We start from the raw sequence: 24,557 nt of genomic DNA, 5'->3' as shown, positions 1-24,557 counted from the left end.
CACAGGAAGAAGTGCAGCTCATAGGTATAGAGTTCAAAACCCACAAAGAAGATGCGATCAGCCGAGGATCAGGCGTTTTCCCGCTCCTCGGGTGATCACTGTGACTAGGGATGGTCCGAACCCTTGGTAATGATTCCCGCTGTCTGCTCTCTCCGTGGAGCGGGCGGATCCAGCGGGAGGACCGCCTGGAAAACTGGGATACAGCCATAGCCATAGGCTGTATCCCAGTTTTCCAGGCGTTACTCCCGCTGTATCCACGGAGCGGGCAGACCGAGAATCTGCTGCCAAGCGTTCGGGTTCATACGAACCCGAACCTCGGCAGGTTCGGAACATCCCTAATTCTGTGACTTTAACATGGCTGATTATTGGCCCAAGGAGCGTTTCTGGCAATGCTCCTGGCCAGTGTAAAAAAGGTCTTTAGAGGAACCAGGCCTGAGGCGATCCACTGATCACAGGGTCAGCTTCTCTTTAATAAGAGGTAGTCTTATGAGACAACCAACCCCTTCAATGAAAAGAAATACCCGTACTATCTCACCTTCTGCTTGAGTCGTGAATCTGACGGCAGACATTGAACAAGACACTGTGATCTCACTGTTCTCTCCTTTTAGTTCTGAGGAAAATTCTGAAGGTGACAAAGTTTAAAATAACATGTCATCATTATAATACTAGCGTTAGTAACATGGGATCTATGCTGGCATTTAAAGGATTTAAATGAATGTACCGTCAGGTACTTTCGCTTTAAGTTTTTCCCATGGATAGAACAGCGCTGGTGCAGGGAAGCCTGTGCCGCGGTCCTTTTTTGAACTGTGGCCAGGTTCCCGTGTACAGTGCCGTTCTATTCCTGGGCACCGGCTGGGGGTGAGGCACTGGAGCTGCGTCATAGAGAGCGGGGGTTTCCTCCCACTGGGGACGGATCAGCCCGCCTACAGTGCTTTACCCTGTGTCGGTGCCCGTGAATAGAACGGCGCCGTACACAAGAACTGGGCCGCGGTTCAAAAAAAAGACTGTTGCACCAGCTTCCCTGCACCGGCACCGTTCTATCCATGGGCAAAACATAAAGTGAACGTACCTGAAGGTACATTCGCTTTAAGGTTGGAGATCTAAGCAGGCTGCTCAAATTTTAATGAACCTTTCAGATTAACCTATTGTCAGTGTATATTGGGAGCAGCACTATTTCTCAGCAGGCTCTATCTCTGACATTTAGTTGTCTCTGAATTAGTGCTATGATGTCTCCCATACAGTGCCTGCATGCAGAAGAGCCAACATTGCTCTTACAATAACTCTATAACACACCCTCAGAAGCAGCATGGAGGACATTATAGAGTAGTATTAAGCAGTGTAAGCTGTGAATCCAAAAACTTACTAGAGCTTTCCACCCCTTTTCTGTCTCTCTCTGCCTCTGTCTCATTCTGCAGCTACCTCCTCTTCTTCCTCCCTTGTCCATAGACTTTTATAGTTAGCATGAAACCTGATCGCTCAGTGATCTGATAATTCCTCTCATCTCTCTTGATGGATTTTAGCACTTAGGTTGAAAGTTTGTTTAAAAGTCAGAAACCACTTAAAGTGAAGCTGTCAGCAGGAAAACATGGGTGTAAATGGTTACATAGTGCTACTCATCAGGATTCCGGGCATTCCTTTTTATCTCTATTGTCCTCTTCATTGGCAAGATGGGCCTCCACAAACTTTTGTACATCTTTCTTTTAAAGACATTTAATAGGTCAGCTGACCTCTTTCAGCCAGTGAGCAGAGAGGTATGCGCTATTGTACGTCCCACACATACTACCTTATTGGTTGCCATATAGTCAGTGCTATTATATTTAATAGTAATGCTCATATATTCAAAACCGCAGAGAACACATCCGTGCATTTCAGCCTTTAAGAGGTCAACTCCTTGTTAGTCCCAGTTATATTCCTACAAATATACAGTAAACTATGGTCCACGCCTTACCTTGGTTAGAGAGGTCAGTAGTGACTTTCCAATTGCTCCAACCTAAAGAAAAAAAAAGAAAGAAAAACTAAGTCTATATGCTAAATGGTGATAAAACAGCGATGCAAAAAACTTTGAAAAAAGTGACCTTACAATATTTTTTTGTCCCAGTCTGTGGCGTCTATAGAAATAAATAAAAACCCTATTGCTAGTTTGCATATGGGTTGACAGATGGTGTTTCTATCCCTAGTGCTACATAACCTCCAAAATAGTTGTTCTGATATTAAAGAGCAGCTCTGAAGTATAATAAATAACTATTGCAGTGACTTTATTTTTCCAAATCCCAAATTTTTAACAATTATTTGTTGCTTTGCAATATCAATGATCAGGGAATCTGTCAGCTTTTGACTGCTGAAGATTCCATGTAGAGGATGGGGAGAGATGCTAAAACATAACTGAAGTTCTGGTTATGCCTCTCGTAGTATCATGGGAACTGTTACTGCTCTGTGCGCTTTCCTGGCCCCTCCTGTCAGGTCTGAGCGACATCTGTCCTTTGTTAAGAAAAAAATATATAAATATATTGTTCCTGTTTACATTTTTACATTGAGTGGCAAGGGGTGACATCGCCTCTCTGCTGCCACCACTGGCTGTGTTGGAAAATGCAGGGCTGCTTAAAGGGGTTGTCCGGCGATAAAAAATTATTCACAGAATAACACACATTACAAAGTTATACAACTTTGTAATGTATGTTATGTCTGTGAATGGCCCCCTTCCCCGTGTTTCCCCCCACCCACGCTAGACCCGGAAGTGTGGTGCATTATACTCACCGCATGTCGTGTCGTCCACGGTCTCCGATCGTCAGCAGTGACGTCTTCTTCGTGAGTCCGGCGGATCTTCCCGAGTGCCGCCAACCCTCTGCAGCGTCATCCGAAGCTCAGCCGCGATTGGCTGAGCATAACTGTGCTCAGCCAATCGCGGCTGAGCGGCTGATGACGCGGCCACGTCATCAGCTGCTCAGCCGCGATTGGCTGAGCACAGTTATGCTCAGCCAATCGCGGCTGAGCTTCGGATGACGCTGCAGAGGGCGGCCGGCACTCGGGAAGATCCGCCGGACTCACGAAGAAGACGTCACTGCTGAGGATCGGAGACCGTGGTCGGCACGTGACAGGTATGTATAGCGCACCACACTTCCGGGTACACGGGTGGGGGTGGTGGGACACGGGGAAGGGGGCCATTCACAGACATAACATACATTACAAAGTTGTATAACTTTGTAATGTGTGTTATTCTGTGAATAATTTTTTATCGCCGGACAACCCCTTTAAAGGGGTTTTCTGCTCAAACATATTTTTTCGTATGTTGCTGCCCATGGTGAGACTAACAATTCCATACTTGTTATTATCTATTCAGTCTCCTTCCCCCAGTTCTGAGCTGCTGAGGCGCAAAAAAATGTGTGTGCGTTTTTCTCTCTGTCTCCCCTTCCCTTCTGAGACAGCTGATGTAAACAAGTCCCTGACAGGCTTTATCTGCAACATTGTAGTTTCTTTGTAATGCTGGAAGGGTTAATCTGAGGTCAAGTTGCTGATTAAGGGTCCATTTACACAGAATGATTATCTGACAGATTATCTGCCAAAGATTTGAAGCTAAAGCCAGGAATGGATTTAAAAAGAGGAGAAATCTTAGGCTGCATTCACACGTTCAGTGTTTTTCCCGGTCCGTGATTGTGGTCCGGTAGCTACCTCCGTGATCCGTGCAAAACAGTCCGTTTTTCATCTGTTTTGTATCCGTGTCCATTTTTTTCATGGATCTGTGTTAAAGCATTTTAAATTACATTGATTACATCAAATCCGTGTTTTTCACGGATGAACACGGATGTCACATCACCCCCGCCAATCAGCCTGCACTTCTCAGTGAACAGGGCAGGAAGCAGTTGTCGCCGTTCACTGTGTAGTGGTGGTGGCCTGTAATTGCAGCTCAGCTTCCATTCAAGTGAATGGCAGATGAGCTGTAGTAACAGGTCTGGCCTGCTTCCTGTCGCGCTCACTGTGTAGTGCAGACGCCGATCAGTGACTGATCGCCTACTCATAAGCATGTTTTGCCCGGAAAACCCTTTACTGTAACTGTAATCAAACAATAAATCCCATAGGCCTGTGCATATTTGGTGTATAACAGATCTTTATAATGGCTGAGCAGCAGACCATCGTTATTTGGGCACAGTACCGTCACAGATGCTGGATTTTAATTTCTCCGTGATGTATCCCATGAAGCTGAAGTCATCGGCATGAATAACGTGCTGCTCTTGTGGCGAAGAAGCAATTTCTCGTAATTCTTCATCAATGGCCTTGCCCACTCCGACAGCATAGATGATGATGCCTGAGAAGGAGACAAAAGGATGCTGCATCATTACGTCATGGCCATTAAATCTACAACAACCTCCAAGTGACCTGACGTGACCACAACCGCCAGCGACTGAGGAGACCTGCGGGGCCGAGAGACTCCTAGAGCCAGATAGTGTGCAATAGTAATAATACAGTCACTGTAGCAGAGCTGGAACGGGCTGCGCAAACTTTATAAGAGTCTGGCTCCAGGATTTCTATTGAACAACGCCAACGTGCCTGCCCACGTAGCATTAGTCTGGGAATTTCCTCCATCTATAGAAGTCTATGGGAGAAAAAAACGCAAAAAATTCTTAAATAAAAGCCACACCCTGAGCATGATGTGATTTTGGAAGACTAAAAATACTACTAGAGTGGAACCCCCCATCCTTCCCCAAATGCATGCCCTGTGGGTATGGTGCGTTATATTTGCTTCTATTGAAAAATATCAAGTCTTCCAGTACTTATCAGCTGCATATGTCCTGCATGAAGTGGTGTTTTCTTTCCAGTCTGACAAAGTGTTCTCTGCTGCCACCTCTGTCTAGGTCAGGAACTGTCCAGAGCAGTAGTAAATCCCCATAGAAATCCTCTCCTGCTCTGGACAGTTCCTGACATTGACAGAGGTGGCAGCAGAGAGCACTGTGTCAGACTGGAAAGAAAACACCACTTCCTGCAGGACATACAGCAGCTGATAATAGAAATAAATTACAAATCTCTGGCACTTTCTGACACCAGTTGATTTGAAAGAAAAAGAAAAACTTCCCCTTTAAAGGGGTTGTGCTAGACTGGAAAAAAAGCTGATATCTTTCAACAACAGCGCCACACCTGTCCATAGGCAATATGTGGTATTGACATTGACATTTCATTAAAGTGAAATGGAGCTGCTATACCAGGCAATACCTTTAGACAGGAGTGGCGCTGTGTTTTTTCTCTTTGGAAAGGATAGGTAAAGCAGCTCTCTTGAAGTAGCTTTCCTTTCAAGTCAATGTCTGACTCTGACTTTAAGAAGCCTTAGAAAATGACTGGAGATTTAATAAGCCAAGCCAGAAATTCCTCAGAAGGCATCGGTTACATTTCTTTATTTCTTTTAACATACTTTACATATGTTATTCCTCCCCATGGCTGTGGTGGTCTGTGTATTGTATGGGTATAGAATATATGGGGTGCTATATGGAGGAGGGGAGGGGGGGCATGGCACATTGCACAAACCACGTACTGAAATCAATGGAAGCTTAAACAAAAAGCAGGAAAAGCAGATTATATGCAAATTTTGAGAGTTCATTCCCCCCCCCCCCCCCCCCCCCCCCCCCCCCGAGTATTTTTTTTTGACAGTGTGAACATACCCTTATCAAGCAGGCTCGGGCAGTATAGATTCCTCTGCCACCATTCTTCTCAATACTATAAATTGATGCAACAATGATGGTAAATTATTTTTCCCTCTTATAACAAAGCCCTCGCTTTTTATCCTTGGTCTCTTTTTTCTTTTTAGTACAGAACGAAAGCCGATTCCTGTTCCCTGAGAAGCGGCGCAGTGACTCATACACTATCATTGTCTCCTCGGACTGCTCGCCGTGAGGAGAATCGTGCTGCTGGTTAGGAAATCATGATACATCTTCTCGTTTCTATAAAGCTCCCGAGCCCCCTCCATGATAGAAGCCGGATGGATCATTCAGCCTCATTGTCTGGGACACGGCGGGAAGGGTCCGCTGTGACCCTGTGAGAGAAGATACTAGTACTGTACAAGGGTCCTCAGCCATACAGACTGCTCCTGCTGGGGGGGGGTCCATTCTAATTACTGATCAAGGGCCCTATGATTATTAGTTATGTCTAAAAAAAATTAGGACTTTGGTTGCTAGGGGCAACAATTACATAATGTTCTAAAAAAAGGAGGAATTTGGTTGCTATGGGCAACAATGACATAATTAGTCGGAACAGTTTTTATGTATGAGACCTGGGTGTGTGGGTGTTTTGCAGTGAAATCAGTAAAGCACCAATCTATGCTTTTTATAAAGAAAAAATGAGGAAGTTATTTGTTACTGCATAAGTGGGCTACACTTAAAGGGGTTATACAGACTTAGAAAAACATGGCCGTTTTATTTCAGAAACAGCGCCTCACCTGTCTTCAGTTTGGGTTCTGCAGCCTAGTTCCATTGATGTGAATGGAGCTGAACTGCAATGCAGCACACAGCCTGAGCACAGGGGTGGTGCTGTTTTTGCAAGAAAGTAGTTGTCTTCTTTTCTAATCCTGTTTATAGGGGTTATCCCAACATATAAAGTTATCCCCTATGCATAGGATAGCAGCGGGGATCTGACCGTAGTAAATGCAGTGGTAGGGCCCATGGTCAACCATCACTCTATTCATTATGGCACTTCCAAAAGTTGCCAGACACTAAACTGAGCCATAGACAGTGAATGGAGCAGTGGCCAAGAACACATTCTGACACCATTCACTCATGAATCATAAATCAACTAGAGTCAGAAAGTTATATAGACTTGTAATTTAAAAGTCTTCCAGTACTTATCAGCTGCTGTATTTCCGGCAGGAAGTGGTGTATTCTCTCCAGTCTGACAAAGTGATCTCTGCTGCCACCTCTGTTAGGAACTGTAGCAAATCCCCATAAAATTTTTTTTCCAGCTCTGGACAGTTCCTGACAGGGACAGAGGTGGCAGCAGAGAGCACTATGTCGGACTGGAGAGAATACACCACTTCCTGCTGGACATACAGGAGCTGATAAGTACTGGAAGACTTGATATTTTTAATAGAAATAAATTACAAATCTGTATAACTTTCTGACACCAGTTGATCTGAAAGAATTTGTTTGTCGTCAGAGTTCCCTTTACTTGCAGTAAACTTTTTAAAGGTCACCTGCCCCCACTTTTATGCTGCCTGAACCATGAGTCATGGAGGCGGTCCCCAGTGGCTTCTCTCCATCCTACAAGCCTTTATTGTTCGATCGCTCCTTATACCAAAACTAGGCGAAATCTATCAATCTCGCCTAGTGGGATGTGAAGAAGCTGCAGGGACCTCCCAGATGACTTGTGGTTCAGGCAGCATGAAAGTGATGACAGGTTTCCTTAAAAAAACATATACCGTACTAAGATAAAAGAGATGAGACATAAAATACCATTTTGCTTTGCCCGGCTGGCCCAGTCGGCGACCTCATCTTGTGCTCGTCCGTCAGTAAACACAATGGCCACCCTTGGTACACCCAGGGACCGTCTCCGCGCACCCTGAGCCTCTGAAAAGCTTTTCTCATACATGAGCTTCAGAGCAAGTCCCGTCATGGACCCCCTGCCCATGTATTTCATTAGGGACACAGCTTTCTTTATATCCTTGGCGGAGCTGTACTGAGCCATAGTGAACTCTGTGCGGACGTGAGTGGAGTACTGCACCAGTCCTACACGTGCGGCTTTCTGCGACACCTCCAGTGAGTCTATAATCCCATTGACAAACTGCTTAACAAGCTCAAAGTTGTCTTCTCCCAGGCTTTTGGATCCATCGATGACAAACACCAAATCCACTGGTCCTTCTCCACACTCTGAAAACAGACACGCAGTACATATTATTCATCGTTTAGTCATATACTCATCTGGCTAGGAAATTCATTGCATCTTTCAGCTGTTTTAGTCGATGCTTGTATTGCCCATAAGATACTAATTCTTGAGCATTTTGTCTCTGCGTTGTGTGGGTTCTCTACTAATTGACAAGTAGATAAATTGGCAAGTGGGTGTGGTCATTTACCTTGTCAACAAGGTGTCTACACAGGCAGTGGTGGTCTTTGGCACCAAGCACCCCAAGCGATCGCTTGGGGCCCCCACTCCCCGCTCTTGAGCTCAAGACCGCTGGACAGGGCCGCTGCCCCGCTCGCTGCTGCCATCTGAACTGTAACTATGATCACTCGTAATGAGCGCTCATAGTTACTTGCAGCAGCACTGACAGGGCGGGAGACATTGGCTCCCTTCTTGTCAGTCACTCTTGTGGCAGCTTTGTCCTTGTGGTGCCGGCGCTCCAGTGACATCACTGGAGCATCAGGGCCAGGACAAGGGGAGTGCGGCCTCTTGTGATCGCAGGGAAAACCCTTCCTGCGGCCACAAGAGTGAAGAGAAGAGGAGACGCCCGAACCCAGGTGAGTGTTTGTTTTATTGTGTTATATACTATATGGGAGGGGGAGCACACAGGGGTCTGTTTAACTGGGGAGCGCACATCGGGGGTCTATATAAATGGAGGGAGCACACAGGGGGGCTATATAACAGGGGGAGCATGCAGGGGGGCTATAGACTACTGGGGCTTCACAGAGGGGTCTATATACTACTGGGGGCAGCACACAGGGGGTCTATATACTACTTGGGGCAGCAGAATGGGGTCTATATACAACTTGGAGAGCACATAGGAGGTTTATATCCAAGTGGGAGAGCACACAGGGGGGCTATATACTACTGGGGGAGCACACAGGTGTCTATATACTACTGGTAGGGCACACAGGGGGTCTATATACTACTGGGGGAACCACACAGGGGGTTTATATACTACTGATGGAGCACACAGGGGTCTATATCCAAGTGGGAGAGCATACAGGGGGGCTAAATACCCCTGAGGGAGCACACAGGGGGCCTATATACAGTGGGGGAGCACACAGGGGGTATATACAACTGGGGGCAGCACACAGGGGGTCTATATACAACTGGGACAGCACACAGGAGGTCTATATACTTCTGGGGGAGCACACGGGGGGGCTATATATAACTGGGGAACACACAGGGGTCTATATACTACTGGGGGAAGCAAACAAGGGGTATATACTACTGGTGGCAGGACACAAGGGGTATATACTATTGGGGGCAGCACACAAGGAGTATATATTACTGACAGTAGCGCACAAGGGGTATATACTACTGGGGCAACACACAGCGGTCTATTGTTTTGGAACGCGTGTTGAGGGGGGGCCCCAGACATAACCTCGCTTGGGGCCCCAGAAATGCCAAGACCGCCCCTGTACACAGGCTGGCACGAAGGAGTTAATAACAACCTTGGTGGTTTAGAGCATGGGTCTCCAAACTGCGTCCCTGCAGCTGTTGCAATACTACATTTCCCATCATGCCTTGACAGCAAAATCCAAAGCTTTAGCGGTCCAGGCATGAGGGGAATTGTGGTTTTTGCAACAGCTGGACGGCCGCAGTTTGGAGACCTATGGTCTCTAGGTTAGGGCAATGAAGGAGTTGATAACATCCCTGGTGGTCTAGGGCAGTGAAGGGGTTAATAACATCCCTGGTGGTCTAGGTTAGGGCAATGAAGGAGTTAATAACATCCCTGGTGGTCTAGGGCAGTGAAGGAGTTAATAACATCCCTGGTGGTCTAGGGTAGTAAAGGCGTTAATAACATCCCTGGTGGTCTAGGGCAGTGAAGGGGTTAATAACATCCCTGGTGGTCTAAGTTAGGGCAATGAAGGAGTTTATAACCCTGGTGATCCAGGTCAGCAAAAGAGTTAAGAGGAACCGGTCACGTCCGTGATGGATTGTGAACCAGCCCCAGTATTTTATAATCTTTAAAGTCTTAGATGGGTGGCAATTGCCACCACGCACCTGGTAACTAAGCACTGGGCGGAGCATGTAGCTGCTCTGCCTCCACACACTTTTCAGCCACTCACTCTTAGTGAAGGAATTAATATCCCTGGTGGGATAGAGAAAATGGTGTAATCACTGGTTGACTATGGCAGTTTATAACATCCCTGGTGGTCCAGGGCAGTGAAGGAGTTAATACCATGCCATGTGGTGTAGCACAGTTAATAACATCCCTGGTAGTCTAGTGCAGTGAAGGAGTTAATACTATCCCTGGTGGTATAGGGCAGTGAAGGAGTTAATAACAATATCCCTGGTGGTCAGGGCAGTGAAGGAGTTAATTACATCTCTGGTGGTCTAGGGCTGTATACTAGTCAACTACCTGCACTGAAGGCTGAAGACCAGTCTGAATTAGGCCCCATCGCAGCTATATGTCTGCACTTGACTTTATCCAGTCATGTGACCTGAGCATCTTATGATGTTTTAGATATTTTCTCTAGACTGACCCATACTTTCTTGGGTGATTCGGTAACTTACACATGGAATAAAGTCTTTCTCAAGAGTTTCATTGTCAGTTATGAATTGTGTCCTAGATAAGCCCTGCACACAGTCCAATGCTGAGGGTGTAAACTGTAATACCAGCTTTGACCACCAGATAGAGCTGTTAAGACACTAAAAGAATTTTTTTTTGTATTTTTTCCCCCATAGATTGGTTTAGAACCCTCCACAGTTCTGCACCTGGAAGTCCTAAAATCAGCAAGAATCCATATAAACAGCACAGGGCTGGGACTGCTACAGTATAAGGGGTCTATGGGGTGTGGATGCCCGAGTTTGAATTATAGTTATGAATTATACATTTTATATTAATGACCTCCCTATAGAGTTTGTCAGCTCCCAGGTAGCATACAGTGCAGCGTATAGTTATATCTGGTTGGTTTGGAAGCTTATTGTGGCTTCAGATTCAGCCCATTCTATCCCTTCTTCCCTCGGCAGCACACGTCCTATATCGCCACTGTCACTCCTCTATTGAAGCTTCTCCTGTCAGGATTGTATTTTCTCCCCCACTAACTCTCAGTGACTGTAGATGTGTTACTTACAGCTCCTGGGCATGGTGCGAAATCTGTAACAGTGCAAATCACCCACCAAGTAGTCACATAGTCAGGTTTTAGCACCAAGAACTGAACTGAATCCTGGCAGGATAGAAAGAAAGATGTACATGCAGGTCCCAGGCTGTGCCTAGCCAATGGCAGTATACAGGAAGAGTCCTGGCACTCATTGAAGCTGAGGATGTGCGGTAGGTTTATTTCACATAGTAACAGACATGAGCAGGATGCGCATCGGCAATACTGTGATTAATATAGAAACAGAAAAAGACCGGAAGAAAAAGACCACCTGGTCCATCTAGTCTGCCCTTTATTATTATTATCTTAGGATAGATCAGGGCCGGCATCAGCACAGGGCTTACTCGGGCAAGTGTCAGGACCCACAGCGCCTCTAGGGGCCCAGAGAGGGGGAGGGGCCTGGTATTCTAATATTCCATGTAATACAGGGTGAGGGGCTGAACATCAGAAGACACAGGAGGCCGAGCAGGTCCTGCACAGAGAGAGAAAAGGGTAAAGGACCTGATCACATGACCTGAAAGTCTTCAACCTTCAGGGTGGAGAGCAGCCCGACAGCGAGGAAGGCGGAGTGCTGTGTGTCAGTGTCTGAGTGTGTCAGTCAGTCATTCAGTGTTAGTCAGTGTCTGTGTCAATAGAGTGTGTTTGTGTATGTTAGTGGTGTCTCAAGTGATTGTGCATACTGTGTGGGTGTTGGGTGCATAGTGGATGGATGAGGGGCCGCAAAATCCTGGAGCCGGCCCTGGGGTAGATACAGGGGCGGGCTGGGCCGGGGGGCAGGGGGGCATATGCCCCCCGGGCCGGTCTTCCCCCAGCTGTCAGGGCCGCATGGCTGCTGACAGCTGGCTGGAGTCCTCAGTACCTCCCCTGCTTACAGCCCCGGCCCTCTTCAGTCATATGTACCTGTGGCTGTGGTGGATCCGGACTGTGATGGAAGCGGCCGCCGAAGCCCCGCCCCCATGCCGGTAAGCCCCGCCCCCTGTATGGCCACTATGCTTTCTATAAGCCTAAGAGGCTTATGGTAAAAAGCAAACTGCTGTAGGCAGTATCTTCCTCCGGCCACCAGAGGCCGCTCTCTCCTCCCAGCTGGTTCTTCTGCAACTGGGCTAGAAGAGCCTGAAGACAGAGAAGATGGTGTCTGCAGCAAGCAAGGTACCTACACAGCAGGAGATCTACACAGCAGGCCATAGGGCAGGGGGAGGGAACCAAGGCCCTCCAGCTGCTTCAAAACTACAACTCCCATCATAGCTGGAGAGTGATAGGCTGTCCATGGATGATGGGAGTTGTAGTTTTGCAACAGCTGAAGAGCCAAGGTTCCCCCTCCCTGACATAGAGGATACATATATACAGGAGACCTACACAGGAGGATACATATATACAGGAGACCTACACAGGAGGATACATATATACAGGAGGAGACATACAAAGGGGTACATAGAGCATACATATATACAGGAGGAAGCATATATACAGGGGTACATAGAGGATACATATATACAGGAGGAGGCATATATACAGGGGTACATAGAGGATACATATATACAAGAGGAGACATACTGAGGAGTATATAGAGGATACATATATACAGGGGGAGACATACAGAGGGGTACATAGAGGATACATATATACAGGAGGAGACATATATACAGGGGTACATAGAGGATACATATATACAGGAGGATACATCTATACAGGGGTACATATAGGATACATATATACAGGAGGAGACATATACAGGGGTACATAGAGAAAAGAAATGGTGTGGAGACAGCATCCATCCAGTGAAAAAATATTTTTACTTTATTTTAAGCCATTGCATATAAAAAGATTACGACGTTTCGGCTCTAACACTTGAGAAAGGCTCAGGAGTGTTAGAGCCGAAACGTCGGTAATCTTTTTATATGCAATGGCTTAAAATAAAGTAAAAATTTTTTTTTTTCACTGGATGGATGCTGTCTCCACACCATTTCTTTTTCGCTATTGAGTATCAGGTGTGGGCCCACCTGACGGAGACTGTGCATCCCTGGAGGTTCCGCTGTTCCAACCTTGGACTTTACCAGGGGTACATAGAGGATACATATATACAGGAGGAGACATATATACAGGAGGAGACATACAGAGGATACATATATACAGGAGGAGACATATATACAGGGGTACATAGAGGATACATATATACAGGAGGAGACATACAGAGGATACATATATACAGGAGGAGACATATATACAGGGGTACATAGAGGATACATATATACAGGAGGAGACATATATACAGGAGGAGACATACAGAGGATACATATATACAGGAGGAGACATATATACAGGGGTACATATAGGATATGTATATACAGGAGGAGACATACAGAGGGGTACATAGAGGATACATATATACAGGAGGAGACATACAGAGGGGTACATAGAGGATACATATATACAGGAGGAGACATACAGAGGATACATATATACAGGAGGAGACATATATACAGGGGTACATAGAGGATACATATATACAGGAGGAGACATACAGAGGATACATATATACAGGAGGAGACATATATACAGGGGTACATAGAGGATACATATATACAGGAGGAGACTTATATACAGGAGGAGACATACAGAGGATACATATATACAGGAGGAGACATATATACAGGGGTACATAGAGGATACATACATACAGGAGGAGACATACAGAGGATACATATATACAGGAGGAGACATATATACAGGAGGAGACATACAGAGGATACATATATACAGGAGGAGACATATATACAGGGGTACATAGAGGATACATACATACAGGAGGAGACATACAGAGGATACATATATACAGGAGGAGACATATACAGGGGTACATAGAGGATACATACATACAGGAGGAGACATATATACAGGAGGAGACATACAGAGGATACATATATACAGGAGGAGACATATATACAGGGGTGCATAGAGGATACATACATACAGAGGAGTTAGGGCCTGGGCGATTAATCAATTAATTTGCCCAGAAGGTTAGAATCAATTTCGATTAAAACCGTAAATTCAATTTTCACAAAAAATCATTGCAGGTGGAGCAGCGTTAGAGTGACGGGTTGGCGGCCGGGCAAGAGGTGCAGGTCAAGCAGTCGGCGCGGAGGTGAGGTGCATGGCGGGCGGCGGTGCGTGGAGTGTCGGGCCGGAGGTGAGGTGCAGGGCGGTCGGCAGTCCGCCTAACAGAGCCGCGACTGACCTACCCCAGATATACATATCACGTCCTGCTCCCCTCCCGGCCACACGTGGCAGGTCCCCGGTCTCTGGAGGAGGCTGCAGGACTGTAGTGGTGATAACGTTGCTTCGGGTCCTGGGAGCTGAACAGCGGGATCTGCATCCCCCGATCCCGCTGTACAGCTCCAGTAATGGCAGTGACGCTATCACCTCTACAGTCCCTGTGGCCTGCTTCAGAGACCGGGGACCTGCACGTGTGGCCGGTAGGGGAAACCTGTGTGCCGGGGTGAGAGGAGGAGGGATATGTGCACTCCTGCCCCAATCCACCCCCAGCTGCCCAATCCCTCTAGAGTCACCCCCAGTCTGCCTCAGTCCCCCCTCTGTCACCCCCAGCTGCCCCAGTCCCCCTAGAGTCACCCCCAGTCCCCCTCAGTCATCCACAGTCTGCCCAGTCCCCCTCAGTCACCCCAGTCTGCCCCAGTCCCTCTCAGTCATCCACAGTCTGCCCAGTCCCCCCTCAGTCGCCCAAGTCTGCCCCAGTCCCCCTTCAGTCACCCCCAGTCTGCCCTAGTCCTCATTCAGTCAACTCCAACTGCCCCAGTCCCCGCTTAAGTCAACCCCAGTTTGCCCCAGTCCCCCTCAGTCACCCCCAGCTGCCCCACTCACTCCCCAGTTTGCCCCGTTACACCCCCAGCTCTCCCAGTCATCCCCCAGCTGCCCCAGTTTCCCCCAGTATGCCCCTGTCACCTCTCATCTATACCTTTATTCCTACTACACCCCTCATCTTTACCTGTACTACTACAGCCCACATCTATACCTGTACTACCTCACCCCTCATCAGTATTACTAATACCCCCCATATCTATACCTGTACTACCTCACCCCTCATCTTTACCTGTACTACTACACCCATTATCCACTATACCTCCACTACTACACTCTACCTAGATGGAGGCACCATGTGTCCCGCTACCCCCCCCCCCTCGCTTATCCCGGAAATGGCCCTCGCCTGCATGTGTCCCTGCTACATAGAGGATACATATATACAGGAGGCATAGAGGATACATATATACAGGAGTACATAGTGGATACATATATACAGCAGTAAATAGAGGATACATGTATACAGCAGTACATAGAGGATACATATATACAGGGGGAGGCATATATACAGCAGTACATAGAGTATACATATATATATACAGGAGGACATAGAGGAGGCATATATACAGGAGGACATAGAGGATACATATATACAGCAGTACATAGAGGAGACGTATATACAGAAGTATATAGATGATACATATATACAAGAGGAGACCTACACAGGAGTACATAGAGGAGGACATATATACAGAAGTACATCGAGTGATATAAACTATTGTAAAAATACAGTAACCCCAGCTTTCCCAGCATCTTGCGTAGTAGTCAGTATAATGAGGGTCAGGCAGCTTTCCCAGCATCTTGTATTTGTAGTCAGTATAATGGAGGTCACCCAGCTTTCCCACCATCTTATCCTCAGTATAATGGAGGTCAACCCAGCTTTCCCACCATCTTATACTCCAGTATGATGGAGGTCACCCAGCTTTCCCACCATCTTATACTCAGTATGATGGAGGTCACCCAAGCTTTCCCACCATCTTATACTCAGTATGATGGAGGTCACCCAGCCTTCCAGCATCTTGTACACAGTTTTATGTGGGTCACCAGCTTTTCCACCATCTTATACTTAGTATGATGGAGGTCACCCAGCTTTCCAGCATCTTGTACACAGTATTATGGGGGGTCACCAGCTTTTCCACCATCTTATACTCAGTAGGATGGAGGTCACCCAGCTTTCCCAGCATCTTATACTAAATATGATGGAGGTCACACAGCTTTCCCAGTATCTTGTAGTCAGTATGATGGAGGTTACCCAGCTTTCCCACCATCTTATACTCAGTATGACGGGGGTCACCCAGCTTTCCCACTATCCTATTACTCAGTATAATGGAGGTCACCCAGCTTTCACAGCATCTTATACTTAGTATCATGGAGGTCACCCAGCTTTCCCAGCATCTTATAATCAGTATGATGGAGGTCACCCAGCTTTCCAGGCATCTTATACTCAGTATGATAGAGGTCACCCAGCCTTCCCACCATCCTATACTCAGTATAATGGAGGTCACCCAGCTTTCACAGCATCTTATACTTAGTATCATGGAGTTCACCCAGCTTTCCCAGCTATCTTATACTCAGTATGATGGAGGTCACCCAGCTTTCCAGCATCTTGTACTCAGTATGATAGAGGTCACCCAGCTTTCCTAGCATCTGTCTATGGGACCGTTCTGTGTCATCACTGAGCCGCCCATAGACTTATACAGGAAAGTGAGTTCTGACCCTTTCACAGGGCACAGTAGGATATTTGGTCACAAATGACTGGAAGGACCGAAGATGTTATAGGTAAGAGGTAAGAGGCCAGAGTGGTCCTTTAAGGATGGGCTGCCAGCCTGCTACTCATGGGCCAGTGCTGTGTACGTGCCCCCCGGGCTAAAATTTTCCAGCCAGCCCCTGGGTACGATATATATTTATCCCAGGCAGGTTTATATTTAGTTACTGTAGATTTACCTACCACATCTGCTGTTAGTTTGTTCCAAGCATCTACTACTCTTTCAGTAATGTAATATTTTCTCACGTTGCTTCTAATCTTTCCCCCAATAACCTCAGATTACAGATAGAGATACAAGCAGTTGAGAAACACGCCGTCCTGCTCATATATATTATAATGTGAAACAAACCTTTCAAGCATCTTCAACCTCTGCTGTGGGTTCTTCTATATAATGAAATGGTCAGGTTACTAGGATACTAGGTCAGTAGGTCTGATAATGCAATCCGTCTTTACTATAGAAGCTTATATTACAGTGCATTTAATACCCATAGACAAACCACGTACGACAAATCTGTCTCGCTATTTATTCAGTAGCGGCTATGGGCCGACCTCTCTGTAATCTCCATCCCCATAGGTTTGTACTGCAGGCCTAGTTTTATCTAATCATATAGAATCCTGGGAGCTGCGGAGATTTAAGCCGGACACAAAAACAGATATGCATCCTGAAATTTCTCACCAACTGTTCCCGTCTGATTCGTATTGTTTGTGCGGCAGATTTACTTGTACAGACAAATCCTATTGTGCAATTTGTGGTTAATCAGTTTTCCTGCCTTAACTCCTTCTGTTTTATATGAGACGCTAATGACACACAATGAGGCTGCAGCCTAAAAAGCACAAAACTAATGAATATTAACTTACTGGTTTGTCACCCAACATAACCCCTACCGTGTCTTTTTCTATCCTACACATTAGTTTCCATTCTTATATAGTCATGTATATACACTTAAAGGGCTTATCCAGGATTAGTAAAAGCATAACTACCTTTTTGCAAAAACAGCGCCACCCCTGTTGTCAGGTTGTGTGTGGTATTACATTTCAGCTCTATTCACTTCATAGAACTGATCTGCACAACCCACACCCAAACTGAGGACAAGAGCGGTGCTGTTTCTGAAGAAAGCAGCCATGTTTTTCTAAGCCTGGATAAACCCATTAATCTTTATTATATATGGGGACCAAACCTTACAAAACACATACATTTACATTTGAAAATTTTTATTTATATCATGTTCATAGAAAGCCTCTTTTCCTCTGCTGATTGAAACTCTTCATTGTGCTAATCCTCCTCCTATTTCTCCTGTACATATATGAATACTTTGACAACTGGGTGTTGCCAGTTAGGGGCGTGTCCTTACACACACTGACACTGTCCAATCAGCGCTGGCAGTTCCAGAATGTAACACCCTGTTGTAAATTTATAATAAGGTAGTAATATTCTGAAAGGAGAACAGCAGAAAGGCACAATGTAGAATGCTCCAGAATTGTTACATCACAGAGAATATAAGTATTAAAACAGAGGTGACAAGTTCTTTGAAGATTTATATATATATATATATATATATATATATATATATCCCCTCCTTTTGAGTAATACTCACTTTTACATTTTTTGCCATCATCCGCCAATATGTATCCTTCAAAGCATTTGCAGATATATGAATCCTCATTATTTACACAGAGATGCTCACATCCGTGCTCACTGGTTTTGCAGGAGTCTTTACCTGTGAATAGAAGGATATGTAGTTACCAAAAAAAGGCAGCAGGATTGGGTCTAATGTGGTGATTTGGTTTAGAAAATCATGTGTTAAAATACTGGAGTTATGATTTATTTGTGCACTATGCAATACTTCATTTCCCCTGTGGGGGCGCTGTGTGGGAATTGAACACCTGAGCATACATCATTCTCAGTAAATCCAGCAAAGCAGACGCAGGGCAGAATTTCAACTAAGAGTGGCATTTCATGTGAAGTTTCCCCTTACTGTCAGGTTACTTCAAAGATTCCGCCAGAGTATTCCTTTACCAATGAAGGACATGCTGTTAAGTTATGCAAATCAAGGAAGTAGCAGATATTCATAGAGAGGAGTCAGCCCTTGTGGGTTCAATGGCGCATGTATTCCACCAGTTGTACAGTTGTGTCTAATAATTTTTGAGCCTGATGAAGGGCACAACCTGCTCGTAACGCCACATATTCATTCATCATTATTGTGGCGCAGTCTTTGATCCAGCACACGGATAGCTTAAAAGCACATTTATGGTGTACCGATGATTGTCTTCTATCTGTACTTCTATTGTGTGGTCTGTGGTGAACCACAAGAATCTGGCTCCAATCACTTATCTCTATGAGAGTTCTGTCTGACAATTCTAGACTGGAGATACAACTGCAGGGAGAAAGGCTAGACTATGGACATGCAGTTATATTTGCTTCTACATGTGCACCAAGAAAGCATCCATTCTAGAGATGAACACAACTGGAGCATGCTCGAGTCAGATCGTTCAGCATTTGATTACCAGTGGCTAAAGAAGTTGGATGCAGGGAGTCCAGGAAACAATGGACACATGGCATACATGAATCCTGTTGAAAACCTTAATTCTTAACCTACTTTTGAGTATTACTCACTTTTACATTTTTTTCCATCATCCGCCAAGATGTAGCCTTCAAAACATTTGCAGATATATGAATTCTCATTATTTACACAGAGATGCTCACATCCGTGCTCACTGGTTTTGCAGAAATCTTTACCTGTGAATAGAAGGATATGTAGTTACCAAAACAGGTATCAATATACAGGAAAGTCACGACTGGGTCTAATGTGGTGGTTCATATAGAAAGCCCAGTTTCCTGGAGGACTATAACAAATTATCATACACTTTTAGCCATAAAGTTGTGCAAATGGAGGAAATAGCAGGTATTTATAGAGAGGACGCCATACTTGAGAGTTAATTTATTCTACCAGTTGAGTAAGCCTAAAGACAGGCATAACCTGTTCGTAACGCCACAAATTTAGTCTTCATTATTGCGGTACAGTCTTTGATCTAGCACACATCTGGATTCAGTTGTGGTGTGCTGATGATTCCTTCCTATCTGTACTTCTATTGTGTGGTCTGTGGTGAAACACAAGAATCTAACACCCCCCCCCCAATCACTTATCTCTATGAGAATGGTAGCCGACATTCTTAGACTGGAGATATAACTGCAAGGTGAAAGGCTAGGGACATTCAGTTATGTTTGCTTCTACATGTGCACCAAGAAAGCATCTATTACCATTGCTCTTCTACTTCTCACAGGTATCAGATATTTCCATTCCCTGGCTAGGAGGCAACCTATTAACATAGTAAGAGGCCAGTCCAGTGAAGCCTTGCCATACCGTGTCTGTACATTCAGCATTACAGAGTTGTCTTTTTACTTTGCAGATGACGCAGATGCAGCGGACTACATCATTACCATACAGCAAAATCTTTCCTTTCCAGTCTGACACAGTGCTCTCTGCTGCCACCTCTGTCCATGCCAGGAACTGTCCAGAGCAGGAGAGGTTTTCTATTGGGATTTGCTACTCTGGACAGTTCCTGTCAGGGACAGAGGTGGCAGCAGAGAGCACTGTGTCAGACAGGAAAGAATACACCACTTCCTGAAGTCATTTATAAATCTGTATGACTTTCTGACACCAGTTAATTTAGAAAAAAAATATTCTGCATAGTATCCCTTTAACTGGAAGTTGACCCCTGTGCATAAATCATGCAGGATATGCAGAGTCCCTTTAAATAGGATACAATTCTACATTGCTGAAAACTCTATAGAGAAGTATCCAGGCTTACTGGGGGTTCTGTACTAATCTGTTTGTTACAAAGCACATAAAGCGTTGACCGATATATGACGATTTTCCTTCCGCGTCTCTTTGTTCCACCACATTACTTAGCTTCTAGTATAATTTTAATGGGCTTTATACACATCAAAATGACACAGTCTGCACTGAAGTCTCCTCATTATAATGCTTACTGTTAGATACCATTGATGTTGAACTTAGCAGAAATATGGAAGGAAAAAAAAACATGCTAATGAATAGGCGTTCAAAGTTCTGCATATTAAGTTGCACATAAAACCAGAAAGAAGATGTAATGGACCTTGAAATCTGTCCTATGGTCACTTACAAAATGTAGACTCTGTAAGCCGCAATCTGGAGAGTGGGGTACAGAGTGTAAGCGGTTACCACTAGGAAATAGTTACAGATTGGCAGCAGTGGCACTGGTCAGGAGTCAAAGGTTATTACCAGGAGAGCAGAGAGAATGTGCCCATGGGAGGGAGGAGGCCTGCATTCTGCGCCTCCATGATGCCAGGCCAAAGGTTGAGACCAGAGTATAGTCAGGAACACACTAGAGGTCAGGAGTAACATTACAGGTACAGTCATAGGGGGGCATTAATTAAAGCCCCGTCCCCTTTTCCCGGACTGATTTACTAAGAGGCTCATGCCAGCCGATCCCGCTTATGGCGCAGGTATTCCTAGACAAATCTACACCTGCTCGGGAGCACACGAAAATTTGGTGCAGGGGAAGGCTACTCCTCCTCCCCGTCTTGCCACACACCCCTACCCATTCATCAGCCAAGTTGGGGGATATAGCTGGTGTATGCCATGGAAAAGGGGTGAAACTGCCCCTTTTCTATGGCGTACTCTAGGGGCGCACATTGATAAATGTCCCCCATAGTGTCTAAGTGTCAAGACAGGAATAACCTAGAGTCAGGACCAGGAGTAGTACCACAAGTACCATTTATAAATCAAGAAATATTAACTTAGAGAAAAGATGGGGACCAATATCCGAGATCAAAACAGATATCCCACTACGGTGTCAACTTTTGCCAACCAGAAAGGTCTGGTTCTTCTTCCTTCGTCCGTATCTGACACTCAGGACAATATCCCTTCCCTTTTTTTTTTTTTACTAACAATGTAGTTCCTTAGGAGAGGTAGTGTTCTGTAAAAAGTGTTGGACTGGGGTATCTGGGGCCCACCAATGAAGAACCAATGAGAAACGACATGTCGGTCAGTGTTTGTGCAGGTTCTAAAGCTGGAGGCCCACCGGACTGCCTGTACAAGTCCTTACAACCTGTAGCAAAAGAGATCAAGTAACACTAGATCCACTCTCTCCAGGGGTCCCATAGCAGCCGTGTGGTCTGTCTCTTTGGTACGTTCCCCCTTGGTAACCATTACAGTCATATTTCAAGAATTCTCTACTAACCACCAGCAAGAACCCAGACGAGGTAACGTATGACCTTCTAGGATTACTCCAAAACTTGCCGTGAATTTTTGTGGTAGTGTTTTAACCTCTGATGCTCTCTGCCAAGAGGCTACAACTGATGATGTCAACATCTGAGCTGCTCCAAAGGGTCTGTGCACGTAAAGACTTAACATAGAGCAAACACTGCAATTATTATTGGCATCTGGACTGCGGTTTGTCTAGAACGGAATAAGAGGCTCTTACTCTGACAGGACTTCTTATCATCCCGAAGAAAATATCCTTCGAAGCACTGACACTCGTAGGAGCCTTCTGCATTAACACACAAGTGCTCACAGCCGTGCTCATTCACAGCGCAGTGGTCGATAGCTGAAACGATAAGATGCAATTGCTGGGTATTAGATTGATCAAGTCAGCAGCCAAGTTTTCTCACCAAATGTGGAACGTTTCAGCAGTAACGTAATGCCTTCGTCTTCCTTGCCGAAACGTTGCATCATTGTTGGGTGAGAATTAGAGGAGGTAGAAGCTGTGCTTGTAAAGGAGAATATGGCATCCAGGTGAACATGGCAAAAAAAAACCACAAGACAAGTTTCTAGCCATATGGTCTCCCTGGGCCAGTTATGGGGATTTTCATGAGCCTGTACGCACTGCACAGTCTGCACCCATAACACGCACGGGCACAGGGGCGTGTGCCTTTTGGTGAATCCGGCTGGGAAAAGGGGGATGGGGCATAAGTTAAGACCCGTGTGCGACAACGCCGATAAATCCCCTTAGTGTTTTTTTTTTTGTAAACAATCATGATTACTTGGAGATGCTTATTATTGGGCTGTTATCTCATACTTTTATTCTATGAACTCTTTGTATGAAAACGTCTGTACAGCTTTGGAAAATTTCAATAAAATATGTTAAAAAAAAAAACAAAAAACTAAAACACAACTTTTTGACCAAAACATATTGAATGCAAGAATAAAAACAACTCTGCTCCATATGACGGCAAAGTCATAAAGTTTTACCATATGGACCCATAGAAGTTCAGCCAGCTGGTTGGTTTGTAGTGTTAGGCACTAGATGAGGTTGCAGTAAGTGAGTGGATGAGCAAAGGTGGCCATACATACTAAATAGCTATTGGCCGAACATTTGTCTAATAATCCCTATATAGATGACTGTTCAGCATGGTCTAAACTTCATGTGTTCATATGTTGCCACTGTGATGCTTAAACAGAATAATTATGTTATCATTGTCTCACCCCATTCTTTGCTCATGGCGACAACACTATAACAGTATCATAAAACTATGCTCAGGGTATAATAGGAGATCTTCTTACCTCTACAAGTCTTCTGATCATCCGTCAATACAAACCCTTCACGGCACTGGCACTTATATGAGTCTTCTGTGTTTGTGCAGATATGCTGGCAGCCGTGGTTAGACTCCGAGCAATGATCCACTTCTAATAAGAAATACAGATGAAAAGGACACGTTATAATATAGTTGTGCAATGTATTATTTTGTATTGTATAAATTATTAGTTGGTATTGGACACAAGAGAATTATTCGTTTTTGACCGATATTGAGGAGGAAGCGAGCACCGACTTTTCAGGTTAGAGCTCGTTTCCTTTTTGTTCCCCACTCGCTGTCTGTGCGTGTAATAGTGGGGGTCCGTGGGAGGAGATTGTCATTGTTTTGATCGGTCATGTTTAAAAACGACGATCAGCCGACATTTTGCATGTCAGCTGATCGTTGCCTCTTAACATGACCTATTACACCAAACAATTATTGTCCGGAACGGCTGGTAATTGGCAAAGTATGGCCAATAATTGTTTGGTGTAATATGGCCCTAAGGGCCCTATAATAGCGATAATCATCTCAATCGACCGATTGGGCAAAGGCAGCATGGACATTGCTAACGATGTCTGTGCAGCCTCTGCTAAATGATTATCGGTCCAGTAAATCAGCGCCGATCTAGCAGATCAGCAATGGTTTACAATATTGATCGGGCCGTCATAGCTGTATTCATAGTTGTACAGTAATTGTTCTGTTTTCAATAAATGTATATATATATATATATATATATATATATATATATATATATAAAAGCCCAAGCTGAACTTCTGCTCCAGGACCCATGAGCCTTCAGCTACACTCACTATAAAACACCATCACACCTCTTACTATCCACCCAGGAGACAGCGCTGAGAAGCAACGACAACCTCTGCCCCACTGTTACTACACCACTGCGGATACATATATATATTGGAACGTTTCCACCCATGGTTTGCATAACCTCACTATACATAGAATGACGACTTTTTTTCCATGCCGTTTTCCTTTGTTGAAATTCCATGTGGAACAACATAACTCATCATATGATTTTCCACAAGAGCAGAACCAAGGCTCAACTCTCTATGGGACCTGGATGCTGAGGTCACTTCTGGGACAATTAACCTGCCGTATTAATCAGCGGCTCCATCAAGGCGAGTTACGTGTATTAGACATCATACATGGCTGTGGTGGGGTCCGCCCATCATTACCATGTAACTCTAGAGGAGCCGGTGGACCAGAGTCCCTGATTTCACCTAGTTATATTATTGCTGACACCTGACAAAGAAATAATGGGGGAACAATGATAATTCCGTACAATGGAAGATCAGGACCATATCTTATAAAAATGCACCCGCTGATGTTTCCCGTAATCCTTACTACATAAATGCTGTATGCCTGG

At 45.1% G+C, this 24,557-nt stretch overlaps 1 protein-coding gene across 1 annotated transcript in view; it reads right to left on the bottom strand.

Moving 5' to 3' along the window:
- LOC138784120 (matrilin-2-like) overlaps positions 1-24,305 on the bottom strand; it is a 28,395-nt gene extending 4,090 nt beyond the window's left edge. Inside the window, exons 1-9 of the mRNA XM_069959636.1 lie at positions 24,281-24,305; positions 23,163-23,285; positions 22,084-22,206; positions 19,232-19,354; positions 18,213-18,335; positions 7,428-7,841; positions 4,148-4,300; positions 1,949-1,990; positions 536-622 (exon numbers count right to left, since the gene is read on the bottom strand). Coding sequence (XP_069815737.1) covers positions 536-622; positions 1,949-1,990; positions 4,148-4,300; positions 7,428-7,841; positions 18,213-18,335; positions 19,232-19,354; positions 22,084-22,206; positions 23,163-23,285; positions 24,281-24,305 — 1,213 coding nt within the window. The remainder of the gene's footprint in view (positions 1-535; positions 623-1,948; positions 1,991-4,147; positions 4,301-7,427; positions 7,842-18,212; positions 18,336-19,231; positions 19,355-22,083; positions 22,207-23,162; positions 23,286-24,280) is intronic.
- Positions 24,306-24,557: the final 252 nt, after the last annotated feature.

The sequence above is a fragment of the Dendropsophus ebraccatus genome, chromosome 2, assembly GCF_027789765.1.
Source record: "Dendropsophus ebraccatus isolate aDenEbr1 chromosome 2, aDenEbr1.pat, whole genome shotgun sequence".
Lineage (NCBI taxonomy): Eukaryota > Metazoa > Chordata > Amphibia > Anura > Hylidae > Dendropsophus > Dendropsophus ebraccatus.
This window is presented reverse-complemented; position numbering and strand designations above follow the sequence as displayed.